The following is a 22,021-nucleotide window of genomic DNA, read 5'->3' on the forward strand; positions in this document are numbered from 1 at the left end:
ATAAGGAGTTACGCCTGGCATATTATCAGCACTCCAGGGGTTTCATTAGGAGTTCCTATAGTGATCCCGTCAGGAGATTCCTATAGCAGTTCCTCCGGGGATTAAATCAGAAGTTCTTCTAGGGATTACAGCAGGAGTTCCTCTAAGAATTCCATCGGGATTTCTACTAGGATTTTAACAGGAGTTCCTCCAGGGTTTCCATGAAAAGTTCTTTCAGCGATTCTACCTGGAATTACTATACGAATTCCATCAAGTCCGTAGGGATTTCATCAGGAGTTCTTTCAAGGATTCCATCAGAAGTTTCTTTAGGCATATCAACAGGAGTTCTTCTATAGAGTCCATGAGGATTTTCTGCAGGGATTCCATTAGAAGTTCTTCCATGGATTTCATTAGGAATACTTCTACATAAGCACTTTCTGGGATTCCATCAGAAGTCCAGTCAGTGATTATATTAGAAATTCTTCTAAAGGTTCTTTCAGGAATTCCTCTAGAATTATTTTGGGTTTCATCAGGCTATTTATTACGGATTACTCCCGGAATTCATTAAGGGATTCTACCAGAATTTTCTTCCAGTGGTTTCTCTAGGGAACTTAAGAGATTCCTCCAGGAGTTCAAGATAGTATTCCCGAAAATTTCTTAAGGGATTCCTCGCGGAATTCCTCAAATGATTTCTCTCTGAACTAATCAAGAGATACCGCCCGAAATTCCTTAAGGTATTCTTCTCTGAACTCAATACCTCAAGAGATTCCTTATGGAAACTTCTTGGGCACTCCTCGTGGAATTCATCAAAGGATTTCTCCCGAAACTCCTCAAGAAATAAATCCCGGAATTTCTCGCGGAATATCTCCAGGGATTTTTTGGGAGTTATCAGGAATTCCTCCAGGGATTTTACCAGAAATTTGTTATAAGGGTTTCACCAGTACACGGGAAAAATACTGTGGTAAAAAGTACTGTTTTAGCTGACTATGCCCATTCTACCACGGAATTTCAGAACAATGTTTATGGTACTTCCCACCACCTTACTGGTACATTTCACATAATCCATTTTCATCAATCTGATTTCGACTACAGACACGGTAATGTCAAGCGCATTTCTGGTCTGCTGAAAATTGTCGGTGCCAGCACTTAAGTTAACCCCCTAAAATGGTAGTTTTACCGCATTTTTTTTATAAGGGATCAAATTAGGGAATCCATTAGTATATACTTCTATGACTATCGGCAGTACCTCTTGGGATTCAAAAAAGGAATTCCTTCATGGATTACTCCAAGAATTCCTTTAGTAATTCCATCAGAAGTTCCTACAAAAATCCACTATGATTTTCTCTAAAATTTCAAATAAAAATCCCCTTCATAAATCCTAAGAATTCCACTAGAGGTTTCTTTAGGAAAACCTCCAAGAATTTCAGCTGTAATTCTCATAGGAGTTCTTCTAGAAATTCTTTCAAAAACTCCACCAATATTTTTTCTGTTATTTTACCGGGAATCGCAAAAATCCTCCAGAGGACCTACCAAACATTCTAGAAAAGTATTCCGCAAAAATGTTTTCAAAGGCTCCCATAACGAATTTCTCAAGGGATTCGACCACATTTTCCAATTCTAGGATACCAGGAAGAATCTTGGAAGGAAACACTGGAGAAATTGTAAAAAAAAATATTGAAGATTCTCAAGAATAACCTGGGGGAACCTCTCAAAAAATTGCAAGCGGAATCTTTGAAAAAAGACATCATTTGCAATATTTCTTGTGGAATCCCTGAACACTTCGTACCCCGCCACGGAAAAATTCTGGATAAAATCACTGTAAAAATGCGTGGAATAAATCTATGTATGTATTTCTGTAGAAATTTTTGAAGGAATTTCTAGAGACATTACTTATCTTATCAGTCAGGCTACCCAGGTAACATCGGTAGCTGAATAACAGTTTATTCAGCTGAAAAGAGGCTGTATAAACCGCATTTTAGCTGAATAAGCTGTTATTCAGCTCTCATTGTTACTTGGGTAAGGCCTGGGTGGCCTCTGTTCAACGTAGGAGACGTCTCCATTCGACTCTGTCCATGGCTGCCTGTCGTAAGCCACGTATTCTGCGTCTTGTACCGGTCGGATTGTTTTGCAGAACCATTTTCACCGGGTTGTTATCCGACAATCTGGTGACATGCCCGGCCCACCTCTAGAGTCAACACCGCCTTTCGAAAATTTCAAATCAATTATGTATGGCCACTAAACCCTAACTACATTCTTCTTACTTTTTGAAGAAAGGTATTCAATATCAGCAGATAGAAATATGTTTACCAAATTAAGTGTAATTGTGGTAATATTGTGCCAAAAGATTATGTAACCAGCAGGACTTGAACCCACAATTTCCATTCTGTACACGGACGCATTACCAATTAGGCGGCATCCACAAATTACGTAACGCTCTAGGAGGAGGGGAGAGTAGGCTCAAGCGTTACGGCTCATACAAAAAAATTAAATTTTTCATACAAAAAGCGTTACGGAGGGGGTCAAAAATTTCAAATTTTAGCGTTACGTAATAAATGAACGCTGATGCATTATACAGCTAAGCTCCTTTAAACTGAATTATTTGGCTAATGACCATTAAAGCATCTCCAAGCCCCACAATCATTATAGTCCTGGGTGTGGAATATTGGACTAGAATGCTTAGGGTTTGCCTAGAAACAACAAGCAAACTTGGTTACCAACTGGGAATAAGCAATGAATAGCTTTTCAATCGATTTTTGGTCACATTTGATAAAATGCAGAAATATGTTGTAATCAATTACGCGCTTTTATCATGTTTGTCCATTGTTTTAGATCTGGGCTCACAGTGACAGTTCGTGACAGCAAAATCTCGGCTCGGTGGTGGTAAAATGAACACCGTGCCTTTTACCGAGAAAAAACAAATTTCGATTAATTTTTATCACGCACGGAAGATTCAGAGCATAAATCTGCGCGTTTGAGTTGATACGTAAGTCAATTGAAGTGAAAATATCAACGAAAACTAAGATTTTAGGAAACCACATTTGAAAATTAGAACTGACGTAACTTTTGGCTCGGAAGACTTGAGGTTTTTCAGTGAGGAGAATATCGTTATGATATGATGTCAAATCTGATACCTTGAGAATTCTTTTTGAATGGGTTACAATCATTAATGGATGTATTTTCGGTGGGGCAATGAGAATTTTCAGAAATATTTGTTTTGCTCACGTTTTTTTGCGTGGTGTTCATTTTACCACCAACCGCTGTTTATTTTACCCACATAGTGCAGGTAAAATGAACATTTGCATCGCTTTTTGATAGCGATGAAAATATGTGAAAATTTAGCTATTTTAGTCTGAATCCATGTCGCTGCTATAGATAAAATCCCTATTTTTGATGTTGTGCGATAGAACTATACAAATTCCTCGTTTTTCTATCAAAAACAAGATGATTTCCTTAAGGTGTTCATTTTACCACCCCTTCCCCTACATAAATTTCGTATTGGTTTCTCCCTCCCAGGTTACCAATAACTAATTTCCCTTATTTTTGTTTTACTCCACGGTATCTTTGACATTCTCTCTAGTTCGTATTTATTTTTCATTTTTGTTTGTTTGATTACAATACAATGGTCGGCGTAAATTTGATTTTAAGATGGTTGATTCAAATTGGTTTACTCTAATATTACAATTTGGCTCATTAGGAGCGCCATTTGTTTTTTTTTTTTTTAATTTGATTAGCTAACTAGTAGTTAATAACTACTATATACACAAGCAAAAATTGGATAACCTAGGGGGGGTGCGACTATAGCGCGGACGACCTGCTGGTCTGACGAGCGGCAACGATCCCTGTACCTCTCGATAGACTTACTAAAGCGATCCTCGAGAGTTTGTATCTCGGCAAGACGGTGGACCACAGAATTTCGCATTCGCATAAAGGCGTTCAGAGCCATTCTAAGAAACTAGTTCTGCACCCTCTGGAGCTTAAGGTGATGTGTTTTTGCGCAGTTCTCCCAGATCGGCCACGGCGTGTATATGGGAAAGGTTTATCACAAAAAAATAGGCATCGCTAAATCTTTCACCATTCGAAAATATAGGTTTTTAGCTTTCATTTGACGTGTTCCCCAAAAAAATCCACCGAGGGATCCCGAACATTTTTTTTTATTTAAAATTTTTGTTCTTTAGAGTACATTATTTTTAAATGTAATTATTGCAAATGACAGCTTCTTTGGATAAAAGTTTTATTTCCATATAAAAGTTCATAAAATAAATATATATACATATCTATTGAGTTTCATTTTGTAAAAAAACAAAACTGTCCTATGTGATTTCGAGGATTTATTGAGCTATAGGACACTTATTCGATTAGATATGTTGTAAGTTCGACTGCTCACTTATTCATACTGTGGAATTATATCTAACCGAGCACTGTTTCTTTTCATGGTTAGAATACATTAAATTTTTTCTTCTTCTGTCTGGCATTACACCTCTGCTGGGACATAGCCTGCCTCCCAGCTTAGAGTTCATTGAGTTATTGATTGAGAATTTTCTTTGCCAATCAACCGTTAAAGATTAAAAGTAGAATGGATCAACATAACAACGGCCTACGAAAGTAAATGGAATATGCTTAAACGCCTTGTTACCCAAGCAAAAGCAACGGTTAGCAAAAAGCTTAAAAAATCCTCATTAAGAATATTATCCAGGCACGCGGAGTAAGTGACACTACACAGTCTTTTTTAATAGTATTGAAGTTATTTTGATGTTTTTAGCTTGGAATTTCAAAATTTTAATAAGAATATAGTTTAAGATATTTCCTGTTAAATCAAATCATAAAAATAATTCCACCGTGAAAGCAGTTTTTTGACAAGCAGAACAACAATAATACAATTTTCACAATTACTGCAGTAATTAAAACACGTAAGTAGCTTACAAACAAGAAAGTTTTACCATTTTATACCCCTTTAAGATTGATATCATATTCATATAATATATGTTTTCAACATGAAATATGGTTAATTATGTGATTATTGGCAACGGTAAGTGTTATGAGGAAGAATAAAAAGTTACATTTCATGTGCCCACTTGCCCCGTAAGTTGAGTAACTGCAATTTACAGTAGATTTTTATGACATTATTCTAAGGGTTTCAATATCTCGAAAATATACCTTCCTATACATCAACAGGGTGCAACTTTTGCAATTTTTTGGGCTATTTCATGAAAGCAACATCAATCAAGTGGCTGCATTGGTCGTAGCAAAATGAGCTCCATACAGCATGTATTTTACATTACCTTTGGAGTTTTTTGGGGGGTTTTGCGATGATAGCGGCTCAAGAGTCTGCCTTGAGCTCTGCCTCTGTTTTTACAGTAGCTCCATAAACTTAAGTCAGGAGGAGTCAAATTAGGATCTACAAATTCAAATCATGTGTCATTTTTTTGTGTCAGATGTCCATGGAATTTCCGTTGCAGAGACATAATGAACAAACTTCCAAAGATATCGAATTTATCGACTGTTTCGTACTGATTGAAAAAAAAATGACTCAATGATTATTTTGGTCTGGTCCAAACTGTTAGTACTTACTTGGTCATGGAATGGCGTTTCTTGAATCTTGAATAGATTTTCTGTTCCTCATTTGCTTATTTATGAAGCCAGATTGTGCCTGTTGACCACGATATTTTCAAGGATTTAACAGTTGAGTTAACACAACTGCAAGACTATTTTCAATTCAAAGAGTCACTATTTTGGCATGTTGTTTTTTATATCATGATAATTGTGGAAAATATGACAATATTAACCCAGCAGCAAGTGATATTGATTTGTAAAAATGGTTCAAAAGAGCTCTATTTCGTATCAATCGTTTGGCAGCGTCCATTTATTAAGTAACGCTAAAATCGGAAATTTTTGACCACCTCACCCCATCCCCCTCCGTAACGTTTTTTGTATGGAAAAATTAAACGCTATTCCCCCTCTCCCCCTACAGCATTAAGTAGTTTGTGGAATTTTCAGGATGGTTGATTAGATCTCATCGGTCGAGTATATTTTTCTTACACACAATATAAAAAAAAATAAAACAATCATGATAGGCGAATCAAATTCTCAGTTAATGAGTAACCGAAGAACTCTTATTTGAGAACTTGGCTTTGTCTCAATAGGGGTGTAATTCCAGAAAGAAGGAAAAGGAAATTAATCTTTTCTAAATATGAACAGAAACAGTTATACACTAGAATCAAATACACACTTAAATCCGAATGCCGATCTCAGCTGTGCAAATCTCGGTAAAAGGTCGTTTGTTGACATCTTACTAAAAGTGACGTTTGGTAACGGCACCCAAAGGTGCTGTTTTAAGTAAACTTGATTTTAGGCTGACATATCAGTTAAAATTAATTTGCTTACCGCTCAGCTGTGCGGATCTTGGTAAAAAAATTAGTTGAACTCAACTGAGTGTGTCCTCCACTGTACGAGTAAGTGTCGTATCCCCAAGATCACATGGGACAGTTATGTCTATTACAATATGTAATGTTATATATCTATGTTATATCAAGTTTCATTTGAAATTTGGGCTACCATCGAGCTTGAGAGAAAAAAAAAACTGTCTTTTACCATGATTATATTTGAAAATATTGTACTTCAAGGAACAAAAATTTAAAATAAAAAAAAATGTTCGGGATCCCTCGGTGGATTTTTTTGGGGAACCCGTCAAATGAAAGCTAAAAACCTATATTTTCGAATGCTGAAAGATTTAGCGATGCCTATTTTTTTGTAATAATATTGTTCTACCAGACACGCCGTGCGGCATGCCGTACTCGATCACGGGACGAATTATTTGTTTGTAGACAGCAAACTTGTTCTTTTGGGACAGTGTCGACCTTCGGTTTATGAGGGGATACAACATTCGCAGCATCGTGCTGCACCTCGTAGCCGTTTTGTCAACTTGTTGTCGAAAGATCAGCTTGCTGTCCAAAGTCAAACCTAGATAATCGGCCTCGTTGGACCATTCCACCGCTGTGCCGTTTAGGGTGCTTTTGCAATCCTCAGCCGGAACAAGTCTGGGGGATTTGGAATGGGGGAGGCTGGTGATGTATTCTGTCAGGACATCCAGGCCTCGTTGGAGTTTTGCCGTGAGCGCTTTAATCACTCTTCCACTGTAGACGATTGAGGTGTCATCTACGAACAGAGACAGCGCGCCGCCTCCTGGGAGTGCGGGCATATCGGAGGTGAACAGGTTGAATAGCAGGGGCCCGAGGATACTGCCCTGGGGAATGCCTGCGATGACGTTGTGCGCATCGGAAATTGCTCCGTTTAGTGAGACCCGGAATGTCCTCGCTGACAGATTAGTTATGCACTATTTTCCCAAGGTAGCTAGGAAGATTATATTGTTGAAGCTTGAACACCAGGCCATCATGCCAGACGTTGTCGAATGCTTTTTCGACATCGAGCAGTGCCTTGGCAGAGGTTTTGGATAGGGACTTGTTCCGTCTGAGGTTGATGGTAACTCGGGACAGTTTGTGCACGGTTGAACGACCGCATCGAAAACCAAACTGTTCCTCGAGCAGAATGTTGTTTTGCTCAACAGAAAGCAAGAAGTCGGCGATAAACTGCCCTTCCGAAAAGCTCTGATAACGCTGAGAGAAGGCTGATGGGGCGATAGCTTTTGGAGGAGGAAGGATTAATGCCAGGTTTCCTTATGGGGACGACTTTAGCTGACTTCCAGGACAATGAGCCGGAGACACTGGTTGAAGATCACCGCCACTCAAGTGCTTGAGTTCCAAGTTCATGATGTTATCGAAACCTGGGGCCTTCGTGTTTTTGGAGGATTTGAAATAGGTCGAGAGTTCGTCAGCTTTGATCTCCAAATCCTCCGAGAAGTCGTTGGGAATCTGATGGTGATTGTTTGCATGCTCATTAACGGCAGCTTCATCCGGACTGATGCTGTCGCGTCCAAGATTGAGCTGACGAAATGTCGACCGATTTCGGCTGCCTTCTCAGCAGGCGTTATCACGGGGCTATTATCTTGTAGAACCAGCGGTGGAATGGGTCTAGGCTTGGTTTTTAAAATTTTCGTGAGCTTCCAGAACGGCTGAGCACAGTCTGGGAGGGCGTGGATCTTATTTGCATAATTGTGGTTTCTGAGGTCCAACATTCTGGTCTTAATATTTTTTTTTATCCGATTCACATCGGATTTAACGGCAGGCAGCCCAGTTCGCTGATACTGCCTGCGGATGGTGTTGCGAAGTCTGATCAAATCTTTAGTAAGCCTATCGATTTGTATGTTGTTGCTCACCTGACTGAGTTGTGAGATGCCGGTTGACCGAGGACCCAACTTCCGCTACCACCGGATAGTGGTCCGAGCTGAGTTTCTGGTAGACGACCGGTTGGGAGATGCTTACCATGTTGGTGATGAACAGGTCGATGATGACATAGGCCCCGGATCTGCTCAACCGGGTGGGAGTATCCGGACCCAAGATGTTGAAGTTACCTTCCTCCAAGCCTTGCTGCAAGATGACTCCGTTTCGGTTTCTTCGAGGGTTCCCCCAAGCTTCGTGTTTCACGTTGAGGTCGCCAGCGATGATGTACCGCCCGTGTCGCCGAGTTGGATTGGTGATATCCTGTCGTAGGGCCGTTGCCGACCCGCCGTTGAGGTTCGCTTGCGTTGGGTAGTATGCAGCGATGATGGTGATCGGGCCGTCCGAAGCTTGCACTTCTACTTCTACGGCCTCGATGAGTTTGAGCTGCACGCTCGGCAGCGGGCGGCAGTTCATATTGTGGCAAAGCGATGGCGACTCCCTCTCCTTCAGAGCCGGTCCAAACTAGCCGCACAAGTCGATGGTTGGGAATGAAGACGCTCATCTAAGGCTTGAGGTGCGTCTCCGTGAGTCGACGAACTCAATAGCTTTGCTCCGGAGGAAACAAGTGTTCCAGTTTGCGATCCTGGTGATGGCCTCACGGGCCATATTTGGAGAGGAAACAAATACCACCGAGTTGGCGGCGTCGATCTGTCCGACTTGGAACGGCAGGCGCGTAGCCGTTGGAACAAGTTCCAGGTGTATTCCAACTTTTGCTCCGATGTGTACAGGGAGCCGTCGTCGGAGGGAGGAGTGCCGGAAGCACGGGTCCAGGATTCCCCCATCCAGGAGGGGACGCTCTCTGCACCGGCGGAGCAGCGGCTGAACGGATGGGGCCGACTGGCGGGATGCCTACCGGTGGGTTGTTGGAAGCGGTGGGGGTGGCCGGCGCTGTCGCCCCTGCTTCTTGGCGGATGCTCGCTGGCGGATCGCCAGGAACTCCGCTCGTTTGGGACAATTACGGCTGCTGCCCTCGTGGTTGGAACCGCAGTTGGCACACTTCGGTTCGATGCCCTCCTCCAACGGCTGGTATGACGTCGTTGTGTGCGCGCCGGCACTTTTGCCACAGCGGGGCTTCATGTGGCAGTTCCTCGTCCCGTGGCCAAACGCGAGGCAGTTGCCGCTCTGCGTCACGTCTCGTTTTTTCGGGCGGTAGCGCTCCCATTCAACGACGATGTTGAAGAGTGCTCTCACCCTCGTCAGGCCCGCCATGGTGATGGAACTTTTCTCCAGGTGGGCCAGGTACCGGTTGTCCCGGTGCCTTCCTCCTTGCACTCGCCGGAGTTCCCCACATTCGTCAGCTTCAGTCCGGCCAACACCATCTCCTCGATTATAGCCACCGGGGTGTATTCCGGAAGCATTCGAATGAGCACCTTCATCGGCTTGTTACCGGGGGCATCGTGGGTATAGAACTCCAACCCCTTTGCCTTCAGCAGCTTGCCGGCCTTCTCGTAGTCATTGCGGGAGTCGCACATGACCTTCGGGCCGGTGTGGCACAGCTTAAAGAGCGGTTTGATGTTGAGGGCCGCTAGTTCCGACCGCAGTGGCGCGATGTCCGTCGTCGCCGCGAACAGGTGGGCAACCTTCGCCTTCTGGGGGACTTAGTCCACTGACAGGGAGGCAAACTGGTTGTTTGCCAGCAACCTGCTGTTGCAAGCAGCCGGGTTGGCATCTTCATTGCGGGCTCGCTTCGGGGTGCTTGTTTGCCCGTTATCGGCCAGCGGGGCAGGGTTCGAGGAGGAATCCGCCTTCTGCTTCTGGTTGCGACCCATCGCAAATGCTATGGGCCGCGGTTGGTCTGCTGCTACTTGCTGCAGGGAGGCTCGCTAGCCACACCAAGAAGGCATGATAGCGCCGGGGAGTAGTCACGGGATAGTGATATCGCGAAAAGAGCAAAAGTGTACGTCGCTCATAAGAAAGAACTTCGGAAATAGGAGCGAATCGAAAAGCGTCCGAATCACACGAGAGTCCGAAACATAATTTGACATTCCCTTCCGTACCAACTGGCTTTCTTTCATTCTTGGCAGTAACCAAAATATTGTATTTGTTTTTGCGAAGAAAAATCTTCACCACAATTTCGAACCCTTGTTTGCTAACGATTTTTATTCGTAGTATCCACGTATGCTTATTACGACAATTGAATTTTCATGAGTTCCATCCCGTCCAGTTCGCCCATCGCTTGCACAACCCTTCCGGTGAAAAGGAAGGGGAGGGGTTTACACCAAAATCCCACAACCCGTACTTCGTGTATTTTGTCACAAACAACCTTCTGGAGTTTATAATATGTTATGTAGTGGAGAAGCTCCGAAAAAGAGCGGTGAATAACATCCTGCAATAGTTCTGCTACAAGACGCAATCTTCACATCCTCACTGTGTTCGAATTTGTCGATTTCGTGCATTTTTTATATAGAGTCTGTACTGTTTAAGTGAAAGTTTCTTGTTAATTGAAGAACAACATGATTGGTGATGCGATCCATGGATAAGGAGAAAAATACAACTCTTGCTTAAAACTAGTTTTGCATTTTTGTCTCATGGTGGAAAGATATTGGTAGAATATTGAGAATGTACTTCCACATTTATAATATTGAACTATTCAAAGGATATTTTTAGTAATGACGAAAAGAAAAAGGGTATGTGTATATTAAAATAATATGAAACAGGAATATGGGTTTATGTCGATACTTGTAGTGACGGATCATCCATAGTTTGAAAGAAAATTACATAAACGTAACGATGCCACGATAAAATTGTGTTATCAAGAGCATGAAACGAGCTCACCAGTTGGTAATCCATCCTTCATAGAACATCAATATCTTCTCGCACAACGCGAACCGAACACGATTGATCTTGATTACGTCACTCACCCCACAACTTGATCGACACACTACTCTCTATCCCACTTCTAGCTGGATAATTCAAAGAAATGTTTGAACCAAAAGATTTAATATACCAAGAAACTTCGAAATCGACAATTTTAAACACTGTGCAGCATTACAATTCGTTGGGGTTCACACGAAGAAAGGTTTCTATTCAAAAGACTATTAATCACATCTAAAGTTATTCACAAGTATTGTTCAAAACTCTAGCGGAGTTGTTCTGGATATCTTTCTTTTTCTTCGTTACTATCGTGCCTTGTCGTTTTCTTAGCTAGATCCATTCAAAGTTATTATTCGAGGAATTGTGAATAATTGTACGTTATTACAGCGGCATACAATAGTTTAAATGTTTCCTGTCCGTTACATCTGGGTGGAGTTCTGGGCATTGAGAATGTTTTTCTCGTGTGTTACACAATATTGTTGGTTTTGTAGCTTTTCAACCTCAAACAGGGTTTTCCGGTTGTCTGTCTTCCATAATCTTATCACTCGATATCGGTTTTACATACATCATAAGTTATTTTATCGACTCATTTGGTGGTCGTCCTGTGGAGTGTCTGGTTCCTACACAGTCATGCCTTATTGGGTTTACAATGGAAATAAATTAAAAAGAAATTGAAACTATCTGTCTGGGGAGATCAATTTGTGGGCGCTTCACTCGTAGACGAATGCTTTTCCGAATGACCAAACGTTCCTATGCTGTCCAAGTTCTTATCGTGGGTTATTGTGTATGTGTGCTTTTCTTTGAATTGCTGTCGATTTTTCCTTGTTTTTTCCTGTCCCCAATTCTTTTAGCTCTCACTCTCTCGCTCTCAATTTTTCTTCTTCTACACAGTACATAATTATAATAGTTTACCGTTATTTTAGTTAGTATGTTATATAAAAAAGTTACAATAATTTATAGGACTATTACAAGGTCAAAATAGATTGCACTTCGATAACCAGCTCGGTGCCTTCCGGGGTTGTTCTGACGCTTTCAGCTGGTGACCGCCCTTGGGAGGATTGTTGGCTTCCTGTTGAAACGAGAAATGAGAGGAGAAAAGGATGAGTTATCGGTTCATTTCTCTCTGCTCTTGGAAGTTTTCTTAAAAACTACCTAAAGCAATAAAACAGTACTTTTCAGTGCTACAAAAACAGTACTTTTCAGTGCTAAAATTAAAAACGGTACTTTTCAGTGCTACTAAAACAGTACTTTTCAGTACTATTTTTCTACTATTGATCCCTTTACGATCCTTGTTTGGACCCGTGCCTTCGATTTTTCGTTGGACCCGTTGGCGAAAGCTAGCGGTGGTAATCCTTCTTGGACACCGTCTTGGGAAAAAACCTTTCGAAGGTCACGTCTTCTTTCGTTTATTAATTAAACATGGTATCAACAACAAACAAAAGGAAGGGTGAATCTCTGAATTCACTACTTCCTTCCAAAAAAGTGGGTTTTAAAACTGTCACTACACGTGGCAAGAATGGAAGAAAGGACGTTTCTCCGGAATGCGAACTTTCTTCCAAGGGTGAAATGAATAATTGTATCGAAATGAGCAATCAGTTCGATGCTCTAGACAAATTTTCCGAACACCAAATCGAAGCAGCCTCTAGCCCAGGCTCTTTGATTCAAGTGAGGAAGCAAAGAGTGCCGCCTATCGTGGTCAGTTGTTCCGAATTTGGGGGATTTAGGCAGGAGATCTTGAACTCCATTAGGGGAATCAAGGTTTCCTTCCAAATCGCAAAGAAAGGAGACTGTCGCGTTTTGCCGGAAACTCTTAAAGATCGTGAGCTTCTTCTCAAACATCTTGAAGAGAAGAAGCACAAATTTTTTACTTATGACGACAAAACTGAACGTTTGTTCAAAGTTGTCTTGAAAGGTCTCTCAAGTGACTATAAATCGCCTGAAGAGATCAAAAATGGAATAAGTGATTTACTTGGATTTTCCCCAGTCCAAGTAATCATTATGAAAAAGAGAACCCAATCTGGCATTGTTCGGAAAGGGCTTTCTCAAGAATTTTATTTAGTTCACTTTAACAAAAAAGAACTAAATAATATTAAAGCTTTAGAAAAAGCAAAACTTTTGTTTGATGTCCGTGTGACATGGGAACATTTCCAGAAACCTGGAGGAAATTACCAGAACCCCACTCAGTGCCGTCGGTGCCAAAAGTGGGGTCATGGTACAAAAAATTGTCGCATGGATGCTAAATGCATGATTTGCGGAGGTTCTTCTCACGCCAAAGACGTCTGTCCAGTGAAGGAAGATACCACCAAATTCATATGTTGTAATTGCGGGGCTAACCATAAGTCCAATTTTTGGAATTGTCCTTCACGCAAAAAGGTCATTGAGGCTCGTGCCAGGCAGATGAAAGATAATATCCGTTACGATAACGGTCGTTTCCGGAATTTGCCTGGTAGAGTATCGAACAATGCTCATTTTTCAGTTAACGATCGCTTGATCATGAATCATACCCATCAGGAAGATCATAATCATGCTCATTCACAAACAAATTTTAATCCGTCGGGTAGTCGTTCGAATCTTTCTATTTCGAATGTATCTACCCACGGTAAATCCTTTGCCGATATCGTAGCAGGAAATTCGAACTCCTCCCCTGTTCGATCCATGGGTACCCATTCCACTTGTTTCAAATCAAATGGAAAAAACCCTACCGCCACAGGTAACTCCGCTTCTTCGTCTACCGGAAATTCCAATGGGAAATCACATGACATGTCTGCCTCTGATTTTAATTTTCTAACTGAACAATTGAATCTAATGATTGATGCAATGTTCAAAGCCACCACTATGACTGAAGCAGTCCAAGTAGGTGTAAAATTTACAAATCAAATTGTTATTGGATTACGTTTTTCTAATGGATCCAAATAATAATTTAAATATTTTAAATTGGAATGCTCGTTCTCTGAATGGTAAAGAGGACGAGCTGTTTAATTTTCTTACGGTTAATAACGTGCATATAGCAGTTATTACCGAAACGTATTTAAAACCTGGATCTAAACTCAAAAGAGATCCTAACTTTTTTGTTTATCGTAACGATCGACTTGATGGTGCATGTGGGGGAGTTGCAATCATCATTCATAGACGTATAAAACATCAACTGTTTTCATCATTTGAAACTAAAGTTTTTGAAACTTTAGGTGTTTCTGTTGAAACACAGTTTGGTAAATATACTTTCATAGCTGCCTATTTGCCTTTTCAATGCTCTGGGCAGCAAGTTAATTTGCTCCAAACTGACTTGCGTAAATTGACTCGCAATAAGTCAAATTTTTTTGTCATTGGTGACTTTAATGCCAAACATCGGTCATGGAATAATTCTCAAAGTAATTCCAACGGCAGAATTTTATTTGATGAGTGCTCTTCAGGATATTTCTCAATTCAATACCCTGATAGCCCCACATGTTTTTCCTCTTCTAGAAATCCATCTACGATTGATTTGGTCTTAACCGACTCTAGTCATCTTTGTAGCCAACTGATTACTCATGCTGATTTTGATTCTGATCATGTCCCTGTTACATTTCAAATATCCCAAGAAGCGATTCTCAATCCTATCAGCTCCACTTTCAATTATTTACGAGCCGACTGGAATATATATAAAACGTATGTTGACTCCAATCTTGATGTTAACATTTCTTTAGAAACTAAACTTGATATTGACAATGCTCTTGAAACTTTAACAAATTCCATTGTTGAAGCCCGGAGCATTGCAATTCCAAAATGTGAAGTAAAATTTGAATCCGTGATTATAGACGATGATCTTAAACTCTTGATCCGTCTTAAAAACGTGAGGAGAAGGCAATTTCAACGCACTCGCGATCCTGCTATGAAAATTATATGGCAGGATTTGCAGAAAGAAATCAAGAAACGTTTTGCTCAATTAAGAAACAAAAATTTTGAAAATAAAATTTCTCAATTGGACCCTGGCTCTAAGCCCTTTTGGAAATTATCTAAAATCTTGAAAAAACCTCAGAAGCCAATACCGGCATTGAAAGAGGAAAACAAATTATTACTAACTAATTGCGAAAAAGCTCAAAAACTTGCTATGCAGTTTGAAAGTGCGCACAATTTTAATTTAGGGCTTACTAGTCCAATTGAAAATGAAGTTACTCAGGAGTTCGAAAATATTCTCAATCAAGAGAACGTTTTCGAAAATTCCTGGGAGACTGATTTGGAAGAAGTGAGAACTATTATTAAAAAATTCAAAAACATGAAAGCTCCTGGCGATGATGGAATTTTCTACATCCTCATCAAGAAACTTCCAGAAAGTAGCTTATCATTTTTAGTTGATATATTTAACAAATGTTTTCAATTAGCATATTTTCCTGACAAATGGAAAAATGCTAAGGTTGTTCCAATTTTAAAACCAGACAAAAATCCTGCAGAAGCTTCTAGCTATCGTCCAATCAGTTTGCTTTCCTCCATCAGTAAACTTTTTGAAAAGGTTATTTTGAACAGAATGATGGCCCACATCAACGAAAATTCAATTTTTGCCAATGAACAGTTCGGATTCCGCCATGGACATTCGACCACTCATCAACTTTTACGTGTAACAAATTTGATCCGTTCCAACAAATCTGAAGGCTATTCTACTGGTCTTGCTCTTCTAGACATAGAAAAAGCATTCGACAGTGTTTGGCATGAAGGTTTGATTGTAAAATTAAAAAACTTTAATTTTCCAACATACATTGTTAGAATAATTCAAAGTTATCTGTCAAATCGTACACTTCAGGTTAATTATCAGAACTCCAGATCTGAAAGACTTCCTGTAAGAGCTGGTGTTCCTCAAGGCAGCATTTTGGGACCAATATTATACAATATTTTCACATCTGACTTACCTGAGTTACCTCAGGGATGTCAAAAATCTTTGTTTGCGGATGACACAGGCCTCTCCGCCAAAGGACGAAGCCTGCGTGTCATCTGTAGTCGATTGCAAAAAAGTTTGGATATTTTTTCTTCATACTTGCAAAAATGGAAGATTTCTCCTAATGCTTCCAAAACTCAACTAATAATATTCCCACATAAACCAAAAGCTCTTTATTTGAAACCTTCAAGTAGACATGTTGTCACGATGAGAGGGGTTCCAATAAATTGGTCAGATGAAGTTAAGTATCTAGGGCTCATGCTAGATAAGAATTTAACTTTCAAAAATCACATTGAGGGCATTCAAGCCAAATGTAATAAATATGTAAAATGTCTCTATCCCCTTATTAATAGAAAATCAAAACTTTGTCTTAAGAACAAGCTGTTGATATTCAAACAAATTTTCAGGCCAGCCATGTTGTATGCTGTACCAATATGGACTAGCTGTTGTAATACCAGGAAGAAAGCTCTGCAGAGAATTCAAAATAAAATTTTGAAAATGATTCTGAAGCTTCCTCCCTGGTATAGTACCAATGAGTTACATAGAATATCCAATGTTGAAACATTGGAACAAATGTCAAATACAATCATTAATAATTTCAGGCAAAAATCGTTACAATCTTCTATTGCCACGATTAATGCGTTATATGTTTAGGTTAAGTTAGGTTAAGTATATTAAAAACATTTTTTTCTCTTATAAGCAGGTGAAATCAACTCACCTGTAAAAAAAACTGAACTGCTACGGCAAATGAAATGTAATATGTTGTTAACAAAATTGTAATTGTAATTGTAATTGTAATTGCTCAATCCACACCCTGGCAGACAATTATCCGCCCATCTAGACACGGGCTGGGTGAGGACCTACCAAGCCTCCCCCGTTAACATGTCCTATACCGTTTAGCACACCGGGATCTTCCACAAGCAGGCGCCGGAATTAAAGCGGTCCCACAAGCTTCAGATACATTAAATAGATATAGTCCCTCTGGCACTAAACCGAATAGCGGCCTTCATATCATCACTAGCACTGCCTATCCCGCACGCCAAACAAAATGCCGGAAGTAGCGTGCCGTGTAGAACATCCGATGTTCTACACAGCACATCACCTCCGACACCATGCTCAACGTACAGCAAAGACATCGCTAATAAAAAGCGGAATGCGTCATTCGATTCAGTGCCAGAGGGACTATAAATGTAACGAAGAGGAAATGAAAAGATAGTAGAGATGGTTTGGTTGTTGGATTGCTGAAACGAGAAGAAATAAAGTCATTACGTTAAAACGTGGTTTTTATAGTTGAATAAATGTATCGATAGTTTCTCATCTGTTTCTTTTCCGTGTCGTAGTTGCGTCGATTCTATCCACCTCGAGTTTTGTCGTCTCCGCTCGAGCAATGAGGACCGCGATGAAATGAAAATATAAAAATATGACCATTAGTGTTTATCTATTATTTAATGTGGTTCTCATTTGCTTTTAAATACCTAAGTAACATGTGAACTCTGCCTCTATCAGAAAATTCTAATGAATTATATTTTATTCTCCTGCACTTTCCCTAACACAAAGTATTCCTATTTAGTAAGACATTTACAAGTGCAAAAGCGCAAATAAAAGTGTGGGACCTCATCGAATCATGTTGATGCCCTCAGAGCACTCATTCTTCGATTTGCGAAAAATGAGTCCGCTGAAAACACCGACCCGACTCGACGCAATCGCGCACCTCTACCAACGCCTCCGCACATGTAAAAACTTCTGCGATAAACCTGTGGTGTGAAAGAAATGCGCAATATTATTTTAATTTCAATCCTAACTGCATAACCCGTAGGCTCTATGCGTATTATTGTTCATTATTTTAGCTAAATATACCGTAAGGACGCCATTCACCGCTCATGCTCCATTCACCGCTCATTGAATTATTTTGAAAAATCTGAATAAATTTTCGCAATAAAAGTCATGAACATGTATTAGTATCCCATAATGGATTGTATCAATGCAATTCATATGATTTAATATTATATACTATTTATAAAACATAATTTTAGGCTTTTCAAGGCGGTAAACATGAGTTGAGCAATGAATTTATTATGGCGGATCGAAAAATGCTTCTTAGCTGCCACGCTTTAATATGTTGTTGTACTATTATACAAAGATAACGACCAGCTAGTAAAAGTAAATTAATTCCTACTAGTTGTGTATATAGAGCTTCATACTTAGGATGAGCGGTGAATGGCGCCCTACACATGTATCATTGGCATACATGTTATTCGATACCATTATACGTTGTTCTCATTTCAACTTCTTTCCTATAAAAACAAATGTTTTATCTTGCGTCTAGCGCAAAAAGTTGCGAAAAATATCGAAAAAACCGATTTTTGACAGAATTTAATGTGTTGAAATGCTGTTAAATGAGCGGTGAATGGCGTCCTTACGGTACCAGTTATTCCTGTACATCAGAAGAAAAGGAAAACGATTAAGAATATCTTGCAGCGTAAAGTTTAAGTGATCAAATATTAATCCTTTCTTCGAACCTAATTTCATTATACATTGGGTTATGCTATGCTTCGCGTGTGATACGAACAATTAGATTTATCAATATAATGCATTAGCATCCAAACAAATACCCTAGAAAATTTTCTTATTGTCCGACAAACATTTCAAAACAATTACGAACTGCAAAAATTCAACGGTAACTTTACTCAACAAAGCTTTCATTCGATCACCCTTAAAATACACAGTCATCAGTAGACCATGCACTATAATATCCTCCTAATATAACGCAGAACTAAAAATCCTCTCTTGCGTTACCCAATCTGAACAAGAAAACATTTTCAAATACTGCCCATAATTTGTGCACGGCAAAACAGATTCCACTTTCTACGTAATGTAACCTAGTATGAACAGCTGCCCAACTCTCCAGACCTGCGCCCTCCAAGATCCAAGGTGTTGCTGCCTTACGTTCAAAACTTCTTTCCTCAAAGTCTGTCTATCAATTCCGAACTCTATTGCATACTACCATACCAATCAGACCCTATTCCTGACAAGACACAGAGTCATAACCCCAATGTGATGGATTTACCCAGTAAATCCACAACCTTGTCCTAACCCCTCTTACGTTTCGCTATCCTCGAAAGTTACCCATATTGATGCTTGGCAAAAAATATCAGTATTCAATCCACAAATCCCAAATACCACCACATTACGTTGGTCCGTTTGGCGTCGCCGGTGGATACCTGTTCTGACATTCGTTTCTTTTAAACTCCATTTCAACCATGTCCCTCCACTTTATCAATACGAATGTTGACGAATCACGATAATCTGAAGATCGTGACCAGAACGGAGGTAGGATAAATCACTAGGGACCAACTACCACCAATATGTTGTTAACAAAATGTTAATTAAATCTTAAATTTGTTTTACCAAATTAGGATGATAGTGTTGTCAAATAACACAGAACACCTAGATATAAGAAATGAATGTAATGTTTGGAATGATACTAATAAAAAAATTAAAAAAAAAAAAAAAAGTTATCGGTTCATATGTAGGAATTTTTATCTCTTTACAATAAGGTACCGCGGGGGTAAGTGGGTAAATGGGGTAAGTGAAAACAATTGATATATTTTACTGAATATGCGAATTAACGTTTTAAACTCATGCGTAAACCTTTGAGGCCATTGAGAACATTACGATAGGTAAGAGATTTCTGAGATTTTTCGGCCATTATTGCATAATAGAGCGAAAAATTGTTAACCTGTCAACTGTTACTCCTAAACAAGTTGGCGGCGTACAATCTTATTTTAATATTTTCAGTGGAAAAAAGTTGCGGAAAATAATTTCCTGTACCACTTCTTAGTTGTCCTCTGTGACAGTTTCAAACTGCAATAAAGAAAGTTTTAGAATTAATTTGACGTAGACCGAAAAATAACTAAATTTAAACACCGTCAATTTTCTTATCAGGTGGGGCAAGCGAAAAGTTTATCATTAGAGATTGAATTTGTGTTTTCTCTTTAAGTAGCCATAAGTAAATATGATTCGCAATTATCATAGAAAAATACAACGTGCTGATAATTCAAGAAACACTATACTCAAGCGTTAAAAGCTATTAGAAATCGTGGAACTTCTCTAAAAGATGTTGCCAAACATTACAATATTAATATGTCTACTTCTGGCAGCCAATTAAAAGGAAGGCGTTGACTGAAAAGTTGCAATATTAGAGAACACACGTAAATCTCGTGGAATGTCTATGTAAAGCTAGTTCAAAACATAAAAATGGGGTATAGGCCTATCCACATAAAAAAGTTTCTAAATACTTTATTGAAGGATTCTGTTTGATTTCTCCCGAAGAGTTATCCGACGTTATATCCGACTTTCTCAAAAACAAATAACGAGCGGTGGAAATTCTACAGAGCAGAAATGCAATTGCTGTCCTATAATGTAAGAACTAACATTGGAAATGTTGCAGTTATAATGTCGTCGAATCATTTCAACTAACTCATAACTGAAGAGAAGAAAATTAAAGTGAAAAGAATAACATTTTCTTTGTTTACATGTTACTTATGTTATTGTTCATTGGGAAGTCAAATGTTAAAGCTAATAGAAATCGTGAATATAACTGTTTGTTTTTGAATTTATTGTTCAAAACGGTAAACTTTTCACTTGCCCCACTTTTGGGGCAAGTGAAAAGTAAAGAGACATTTTTCAAAAACATTTTCTGTATTTTTTTTTCTTCAATTTTTCATAAAAATCAATTTCAGCGCGCTGCTTATATTTGGTGGGAGTCAAGCTTAAAAATATACACGACCTCATTTGTTTCAATTTAAAGTCTCTAGAATTTGAAGAATCTCAACTATGCAAATTTCATTACCCACTTGCCCCACGGTACCTTACACGGAGACATAAATCAACCCAACTTTGACTTCTTTTGACGCAATTCGGCCCTTCCGTGGGATAACCCAAATTTGGGTTAACTCAAAATACCTATCATTAGGTAGTTTTCGTTTGACAACAGCAAAACAAACAACCCAGTGCGAAAAAAAATCTACACAGCGTTAGCTTTCGAAGTCTCCGTAGTGGGTTAAAACTACTTAATGTTGGGTAAACTCGAAAGAACCCAAATTTGGCTTTTTCCATTGAACTTCGACGATGGGTCGGTGCGTCTCTCTCTGTTTTTGACAACATTGCTGTTGCGAGAGAGGCAAAACAACCCAACCGTGGGTAAAAACTAAATGCAGTTTACCCAAATTTGAGTAAAAAGAACTTATTTTTTGGGTAGTCTGATTTCTCCGTGTAAATTTATAGTGACTCTGGACCTAAGCGGCGAAGAGCCAGTGGTGGAAAAACCTTGCTTCTCGTTCACAGCATCAGCACAGTGATCTTGACAGTGGTCAACCACGCGACGACCGAAAGATTAAAGACAATAGGTAAAATACTTCTATGAAAGTGCATATTATGCATAAGTAACAGTCAATTCGTCCACAGACACCCCCCATGAAAAATGAATTATTGAGTAGTTCTTAACTGTGAATAATGTATAAAAAAGATTAACAAAGTGCTACTTACCATTCGCTTTTCCATTTTACACTTAATATCTCTGGCAAGCGTGAAGAATGCTTCGTCTACGTTGATGCTAGCTTTCGCCGAAGTTTCCATAAACTTGATACCGTACTCTACTGCTAGTTGTTCGCCTCGATCCCGGGTTACCTACGGATTCACAAACGATTTAAACTTATCCAAATTCGATGCTACATTTCCGAAAACTCACCTGTCGTTTCTCGTTCAGCTCGCACTTGTTCCCCAGCAGCATCTTTTCCACGTCGGCCGATGCGTTCTCCTCGATGTTCCGGATCCAGTTTTTGATGTTTTCGAACGACTTTTCCTGCGTGATGTCGTACACCAGCATGATACCCATCGCACCCCGGTAGTAAGCCGTCGTGATCGTCCGGAAACGCTCCTGGCCGGCTGTGTCCCTGTGGATTGGAGGTGGGCGGAACATTAGTCACGG

The 22,021-nt window shown here is 39.7% G+C and overlaps 1 protein-coding gene across 1 annotated transcript in view; it reads right to left on the reverse strand.

Moving 5' to 3' along the window:
• Window positions 1-10,723: 10,723 nt before the first annotated feature.
• The window catches only part of LOC5572947 (ras-related protein Rab-8A), a 38,854-nt gene continuing 27,556 nt past the window's right edge, over window positions 10,724-22,021 (reverse strand). Inside the window, exons 4-6 of the mRNA XM_001654227.2 lie at window positions 21,782-21,986; window positions 21,580-21,720; window positions 10,724-12,195 (exon numbers count right to left, since the gene is read on the reverse strand). Of these exons, the coding sequence (XP_001654277.1) occupies window positions 12,100-12,195; window positions 21,580-21,720; window positions 21,782-21,986 (442 nt within the window). The 3' untranslated portion in view covers window positions 10,724-12,099. The remainder of the gene's footprint in view (window positions 12,196-21,579; window positions 21,721-21,781; window positions 21,987-22,021) is intronic.

Source organism: Aedes aegypti, chromosome 3 (assembly GCF_002204515.2).
Source record: "Aedes aegypti strain LVP_AGWG chromosome 3, AaegL5.0 Primary Assembly, whole genome shotgun sequence".
Classification (NCBI taxonomy): Eukaryota; Metazoa; Arthropoda; class Insecta; order Diptera; family Culicidae; genus Aedes; species Aedes aegypti.